At 31.2% G+C, this 8,570-nt stretch overlaps 1 protein-coding gene across 1 annotated transcript; it reads right to left on the bottom strand.

Moving 5' to 3' along the window:
- Nucleotides 1-448: 448 nt before the first annotated feature.
- On the bottom strand, nucleotides 449-6,945 carry LOC130469568 (uncharacterized). The gene is made up of 9 exons (XM_056838925.1): nucleotides 6,784-6,945; nucleotides 5,635-5,851; nucleotides 3,929-4,961; nucleotides 2,770-3,413; nucleotides 2,184-2,361; nucleotides 1,973-2,095; nucleotides 1,735-1,878; nucleotides 1,081-1,293; nucleotides 449-958 (listed from the first exon to the last, which is right to left on the bottom strand). Exons 1-9 carry the CDS (start codon nucleotides 6,929-6,931, stop codon nucleotides 599-601), a joined length of 3,060 nt encoding a protein of 1,019 aa, XP_056694903.1. The 5' UTR covers nucleotides 6,932-6,945; the 3' UTR covers nucleotides 449-598.
- Nucleotides 6,946-8,570: the final 1,625 nt, after the last annotated feature.

Genomic DNA, 8,570 nt, shown 5'->3' with positions numbered 1-8,570 from the left:
ATATAGTTACTATTCTAAAAAAATATAGTAACGTTTTTTATGCAATCAAAATGACTTATAGTAACTATATGTTACTCAAAAATAAAATACCATAAAAAAGAGAGTAATTGTATCTTATTAAAGATAACTATATCTGTAAGATAGTAACTATTTGAATTTATACACAAAATTATTCACTTTTTATATATACCAACTCTTCACATTTAGTGGTCACCCTTCTTTACATATAGTAACTCTATATAAAATATAGTTACTATTTTGATAATATAGTAACTTTCGTTATGCCATCATATGACTTACAAATTTATAAGAGTAACTATATTTGAAGAAAGGTAACTATTTCATTCAAATAGAAACTATATTTAAAATAAGTAAATTGAACAATATCACACAAATACTGCAAAAGTTATAATTACTCTCATATATCAAACAATTAAAAATCATTGAGAGTAACTATATCAAACTTAGAATTCGACTACATACAAACACAAAAAATTATTTGAACAGTAACTATATCAAACTTAGAATTGTACATTCTAAGTAGTAATTCGACTACATACAAACACAAAAAATTAAATTGTTTTTTCAGCAATAATTATTAACCACGTGAAGCACCTCGTCCACGTGCCTTCCCGCGTCTGCCTCCTCGGGTGCGTCTCCCGCCTTTGCCACGTCCTTTCCCTTCAACATTGACATCTGTCTCAGCTTCATCTTCTGTTTCAACATGTTTGGATTTCCTTGCTGAACTATTTCTTGCAACAATTTCAATTTTTGAAGCATCATTCATGTATTTCTGCGTCAACTCTTCCCTTTGTTTAATTAGGGCATCCAAAACATCTTGTTTCCTGTATTTCCTGAATGCAACCATTCGTTTCAGATATTCATCTCTGTAACAATTCAAATCTGACAACACAATGGTGCCACAAATACAAGCCCTGAGAAACTTCCTGAAATCTTCCTGCAAATATTTGAACAGTAACTATTAGAATAAAAACAGTAACTATGATAACAAAACAATAACTATAAAGAATGAAAAGAAAAATATGAATAACATTAATTATTTTTAACACAAAAACTTACATCTGCCAAGGGATCAAAGTCAAAAATCCCAACACCATCTTGTACCGTTTCAACACCATGAAAAACCATCATTAACATCATCAAATAGACACAACAGTCTTTGTCATAAGCACCTCGCTTCCAATTACCACCGACCGGGATAAATTTGAAGCTTTTAATATCTTCATGATGAATGTTATCCATATTTTTCAGTAGTTTTTCCAATGAAGAACACTGTACAAAACATATAGTAGGTATTATCAACATATAGTAACCTTTGAAATCATATAGTAACTATTACCAACATATAGTAAGAATTAAAATCATATAGTAACTATTAAAATCATATAGTAACTATTACCAGTTGGTTAAAAATCATATAGTAACCATTAAAATCATATAGTAACTATTAAAATCATATAGTAACTATTAGAATCATATAGGAACCATTAAAATCATATAGTAACCATTACCAACATATAGTAACCTTTGGAATCATATAGTAACTATTTTATAACGATAGTAACTATTTTAAAAACATAGTTACTGTTTTAAACAAATAGTAACCTTGTCAAAAATATAGTTCCTCTAAAAAAGAAAGACTAATATAAAGGTAACTATAACATTTATAGAGTAACTACAACAACAAAAAAGGTAACTATAAAAAAAACTTACCAAGACAGAATAAGCTTTCTTCCTTTGTTCCATCTCTTTTGGTTCCAGAAGCATATTATCAAAGAAATAGACACTTTTGTCTTTCATACTAATGACAAACATGTAATAATGCTTCGGGTCTTCAATCAGAACAGGAGCAAAAATCTATATAAAAAAGAAAAACAACAGATTACAACTACAAGAAAGGAGACAAAAAAAAGAAGATAATATGGTTATATAAAGAAAATATAAATCATACCATATTACAATCTTTCAACGATTGAACTCCATTTACATCTTTCACACCATAATTAAGACAAACACACAATTCAGACAAGATTTTTTCATTGCCTGGTTTCTCAATCAAATCAGCAACATATTTCTGCAAATCAATATTAAAAGAAAAATTAAACAAAGGCCAAAAAAATTTAAAATAATTAACATTTTATATTATTAAAAATATAACTTACACAATATGTGCCACCTAAAAACAGCTTCTGAGGAGAACCAGCAGGATTCCTTTCATTTTCATTCAATAAAAAAGCCCAAGCTTCAATATGAATCAAAAGAATATCAAATGTGGAAGGAAGGGTCCACATGTCATCTCTTCCTACCGCAATAAAATGATTGTATTCTATAACTTTATCACTGAAAAACATAAAAAAGAAACAATAAATATGTCAGAAGAATTATAAAGGTTACTATAATAAATAAAAGGTAACAATAGAATATAAAAGGTAAATATAGTAAACAAAAGGATACTATAGTATACAAATAGTAACTATATTATATGAAAGGTTACTATAAAGTTAGGGCAACAACTTCACTTTTAAGAAAGGTAACTATATTATATGAAAGGTAACTATATTATATGAAGGGTTACTATAAATAATAAAAAGTAACTATATTATATGAAAGGTAACTACATTATATGAAAGGTAACTATATTATATGAAAGTTAACTATAATATATGAAAGGTAACTATAATATATGAATGGTAACTATATTATTTGAAAGGTAACTATAAATTATTAAATGAGAAAACTTCTACTTACTCAGTCAAAATACCCTCTCCATCAGTCAGAGCAGCAAAGTCCACAGCTTCTTGAACAAATGCTGGAAGATGCCTCATTAAATCTTCAAATGCTATCATAAACGGAGACATAAACATCACATTTTCCTCTATGCCATAGACACTGACATTCACTCTTGATACAGCATGGTTGTTAATGATGCATTTTTGAAATCCAGCCCACACGCGCTCATATTCTTCTATTTCTTCATCATCATCCTCCGTAATTTCTTTATCTTTGCTTTTCAAAGAATCAAGAACTGCATTTATTTGAGTGTCAGGATCAACTTCTCGAATAATTGCTTCGGTAGATGTTGTTGCATCAACAACAGCAGCTGTAACAACTGCAGGCTCAGTTGGAACAACGGCAGAAGGTTGAGGGGCAGCAGTAACAACTGGATTGTTACTTGAACCAAAAATGTCATCCCAACCATTTGGTAGATTCTTCACCAACTGATGAATCTCCACCAACTCATCAACCATCTTTTGATAAGTGGAATTTTCCAAAATATCATCGCCATGGTTCTGCGAAGGCATTGAAGCCTTTAATTTGAACAGCTCTTCAGCATGGATGGCTGAAACTACATCCAGATCTCTCTTCATCAACAACCACTGACCATGAAAATCCTAATAACAAAATACATAAATTTAAATATGGAACATAATATGAAAATTTAACTAAAAATACAAAAAATATTATAAGAAAATGTATCTATAGTATATAAAGATAACTGTATAAAAGTTAACTATAGTATATGAAAAGTAACTATAGAATATAAAAGATAACTATAGAAAATAAAAGATAACTATAGTAAATAAAAGGTAACTATAGTATATAAAAGATATCTATAGTATACACAAGATAACTATAGTACATAAAACATATAGTAACTATTTATACCATATAGTAACTGTTTAAAACATATAGTTACTATTTGTTAAAACAAAGTAATGGTAACATAGTATGTGAAAGATAACTATAGTACAGAAAAGATAACTATAGAATATAAAAGATAATTATATATACCTACATTTACTAAACCAAAGATAATGATAACAATAGTGTATAAAAGATAACTATAGCATATAAAAAATAACTATACTATATATTGACAAATATATCAATAATAAAATAAACTTACATCAGTGGCTTTAGAGAAAATTTCTTCATCTGTAGGATGAGAATTAGGGATTTCAAACTGAAGAATCCTAGGACGCCGACTTGGAATTCGACGCCCAACATAGGGCTGTTCAGCTCTTCCCCCACTGCTGCCTGCTTCATTTTCTTTCGAAATAGATTTGATTTGGGTCAAATCTATTTGACCATCAACAAAAACAAACTTTTTGGAAATTGGATACTTCCCCTTCTCCAATATACCAGAACCATATAATGCACTCATATTGGCATTTTCAGCATGAATCCGATCGGTTACCATCTTCGATGTCCAATGCTGAATAAGAGGTAATTGATCAGGAATACCACTGGAATTCCTAAACTTAATCCTCTGAAAATACACAAGTTGCAAAAACACAACACAGCCTCCAAATGTCTTTTGATCTTTGCCTTTCAATAAACTATTTTTAAATTTCACTGTTTCCTCACATAATACGTCAAGAACGTATTTACACCAATTGTATTTGGAAATCATTTTAGGATCTTCCAAAGCCTTAGCCAATCTCAAATCTACAGTCCTATTGGCTGTTGGAGTAAAAAATGTAGAGAAAGCAACAAAAACAAATAATTGTTTAAACAGATCACCACCATCTGTCAACAATTTAATCTTGTCCTCAAGCAACCTTATAGGAATTTGAGCATTGACCTCTTCAAAACCGAACTCTTTTCTCCACTTGATCTTCAAATCAAAATCAGGATTAGTGGAATTGCGCCCACGTTTAACCCCTTCAACCTCCAGCTCAGAAAGGGGGAGCATAAACAAATCGTACACATCATAATCAGTGATTTCAAATTGCTTGGAATCACTGATTGTAAACAGAGAACTCACACCATCAAAGCACTTGATGCACCAGTACATCATCTGAGTGTTTTTTCGACTTAATTGAAGGCCTAACAATCCTCCAAACCCTATCTCTTGAACAGCTGCCTTTTGATCAGGAGAGAAGTCTTTAATTAATTTACACAATGATCCTCCTGAACATTGTGTATCAAAATTAAACCTGAAAAAAATGAATAATGAAAGTAAGTCAGCTTTATATATCATATAGTAACTATTTAGAACACATAGTAACTGTTTAAAACATGTAGTAACTATTAGAAACATATAGTTACTATTTAGAAAATATAGTAACTGTTTAAAACATATAGTAACCTTTCAAATAATATAGTACCTATACTACACATACACATAGAACCTATTTATAACATATAGTAATTATTTAGAAGATATAGTAACTGTTTAAAACATAAAGTAACTATTTAGAACATATAATAACCTTTGATATAGTCAATATTGTAAACATAGTACACATAGAACCTATTTAGAACATATAGTAACTGTTTAAAACATATAGTAACCTTTGGAGTCATATAGTAACTATTGTAAACATAGTACACATAGAACCTATTTAGAACATATTTCAAAACATATAGTAACTATTTAAAACATATAGTAACCTTTGGAATCATATAGTAACTATTTAAAACATGTAGTAACCTTTGGAATCATATAGTAACTGTTTACAACATATAGTAACCTTTGGAATCATATAGTAACTGTTTACAACATATAGTAACTATTTTAAAAAATATAGTAACTATTTAGAACATAGTAACTATTTTGAACATATAGTAACTATTTAGAACAATTAACTAAATTAAACTAACACTTACACGATAGGCAGGCCATCAGCGCCAACTTCTTTCAAAACTTGTGAATGAAGTTGATGAGATTCAGGCTGTGGAACGTCAACCAGAGAAGAATTTTGTAAAACTAGTTGATTAGGTTGTTCTTCTTCAATTGGTTCTTTTTCAGATACAAGCGCAATTGCTTTTGATTTCGGACTGCCAGCCTTTTTGTTCTTCTTTATAGACACAGATTCCTTAGCAACTGAAACAAAACAATTATAAAACAAAATATTACTATATAGTAACCATTACAATCACATAGTAACCAATAAAATCATATAGTAACCTTTCAAATAATATAATAAATACATAAACATAGAGTATCCATTTAAATCAGATAGTAACTATTTATTATACATAGTAACTGTTTAATTTTATAATAACATTTAAGAAAGATAGTAACTATTTATAACACATAGTTACTGTTTTAAAGTTATATTTACTTTCTAAAAACGATAGTAACTATTTATAACACATAGTTCCTATTTTAAAGTTTATTTACTTTCTAAAAACACAGTAACTATTTATAACACATATTTACTGTTTTAAAGTTATATTTACTTTCTAAAAAAGATAGTAACTAATTATAACACATAATTACTATTTTAAAGTTAATTTACTTTCTAAAAAGACAGTAACTATTTTAAAAACATAGTTACTGTTTTAGAAATATAGTAACCTTTTAAAAATATAATTACTCTAAAAAACTACGAACAAACCAGTCACTAATAAAAACACTTAAAAACTTCGTAACATAAAATAAAAAGTAACTATATCTTTGAAACAGTAACTTCAAACAAAAACCACAAACATTTCAATAATTCAAAATCAAACAAAAAATAAGTTCGAATTACTAGAAATTTCTTCAGAAACAGCAAATAAAAGGTAACTATATCTTTAAAACAGTAACTGCATGAAACACTAAACCTAATTTCAGCAAAAACCACAAACATTTCAATAATTCAAAATCAAACAAAAAATAAGTTCGAATTAACAGGAATTTCTTCAGAAACAGCAAATAAAAGGTAACTATATCTTTGAAACAGTAACTGCATAAAACACTAAACCTAATTTCAGCAAAAATCACAAACATTTCAATAATTCAAAATCAAACAAAAAATAAGTTCGAATTACCAGGAATTTCTTCAGAAACAGCATTTGGCCTTCTTCCTCGCCTTCGAGGAGCTTCAACAGCCATTTCAGCGACGGAATTGTCGAATTCAAGTTTCTTCGCTGCCGGTTTCTTCGCTGCCGGATTCTTCGGTGCCGCTTTCTTCACCATTTTTTAGAAAAAAGAAGATCGGAAGAGTAATTTGATGCAAATGGATGAAAATAATCACTGAAATTAAATTTGAAATGGAGAGAGAAATTCAGAGAGAAGTTGGGAAACAGTTTAGAGAGAGAAGTTGAATGAGAAGTTCAAAAGCCGGGAAAAAGGAAATTAAAAAAAAAAAACATATATATAATTAGGAAAGCACGTGACAGTTACAAACAACTTCTCGCACGCAACAACGCAAAGACTATAATACCCTGGTCCATAGCATGGACCAGGTTTACTATAGTGTAAATGGATGAAAAGGCCGATTGATAGTAATCTTGGTCAAAAATTGGATGCCTTATCCTACACCGCACTCTTTAAAGTGCACCACCAAGCAAAGAAGCATCTTCAGCTCTCCTCTCCGTCGCATTAGCCACGCAGCACCACAACACCTCAACCCCTCATCCCACCATACTCCGTCTCCTCGCAACCCAGAAGCACCCTCCAACACCACCGAGCCACCACAACACTCAATCATCTCAGCCCGCACTATTCACCACACTGCAGCAGCGCTGAGCACAACCAAAAGCACCACCAAAATCAGCCTCAAATGCATCCCAAAACAGAGGAAAACATAGAATATTGGTTCGTTCGAACCTGTAAATGTGTTCGACCGAACCCAAGTTTTAGTGAAGTTACTAACTGTTTGAGGTTCGGTCGAACCTGAATGGAATTCGCCCAAACCGAGTAAGTTCCCCCGAACCACCAATATTGTACGGAATTAATGAAGCCACGTGGCTGCTCTTGTGGTTGTTGGTAGCTCGATTCATCTCCGTACAATTTCGAATTGAAGGGATGCGATTCCTCTTGAGTGATTGCCGGTGTTGATTGAAGGTGAGGATGATGATCGTTGATGACAGTTGATGATGATGGAACGTTGATGATGGTCGATGGCTGATGATCATTTTGATTTGAAATAGCAGCAGCAACGATGCATCGAGTGAAGTGAACTAGTGAAGACGAAGAAAGTAAGGGGGTATGAATTTTTGGGGGGATTTTATTTCCTTTTCATTTTTCCCTTTTATTCTCTTTTTCATTTTTTTTTAAATCTTTTTTTTTGTGTGGTAAATTAGAGATTTTATCAACCAAAATATAGGAAGTTAAGAACAACCATCAGAAACAACAGGTGAAACCTAAAACACATACTACCTTTCAGAAAAACAAAGGAAGAAAAGACAGAAAAACACCAAACACCAAACACCAAACACCAAACACCAGCAGGCCTAAGCAACAACCAGAAGGACACAACTAACAATCAATACCTACAGCAACAGTACTAAGGCACCAACGCTGAGCTGAAGCTTCTTATTCATTAGGCTTCTAGCACAAATTTGCAGCTTAATCTCAGTAGACAATCTTTGAAAATTCTGCTCAATCTTCTTGAATTTTCTGTAATTTCGTTATCTCCAAATGCTGTGAACAGTGATGCTAAGAGACATCCTGTAAACTTGATGAAGAGGAGAGTTGGAGTTGAACCTGATATTGACAATCTGCAACTCACTAGCCCAGTCTCCCGGAGCTCTCGATATACCAAGCCATCTCAAAACCGCAGTTGAAAAGTCACATTTAAATAGAAGATGAGATAAGGTTTCATCCTCTCTAT

The sequence above is a fragment of the Spinacia oleracea genome, chromosome 3 (genome assembly GCF_020520425.1).
Source record: "Spinacia oleracea cultivar Varoflay chromosome 3, BTI_SOV_V1, whole genome shotgun sequence".
NCBI classification, from domain to species: domain Eukaryota; kingdom Viridiplantae; phylum Streptophyta; class Magnoliopsida; order Caryophyllales; family Amaranthaceae; genus Spinacia; species Spinacia oleracea.
The sequence above is the reverse complement of the archived record's forward strand: the minus strand, read 5'-3'. Positions and strand labels throughout refer to the sequence as shown.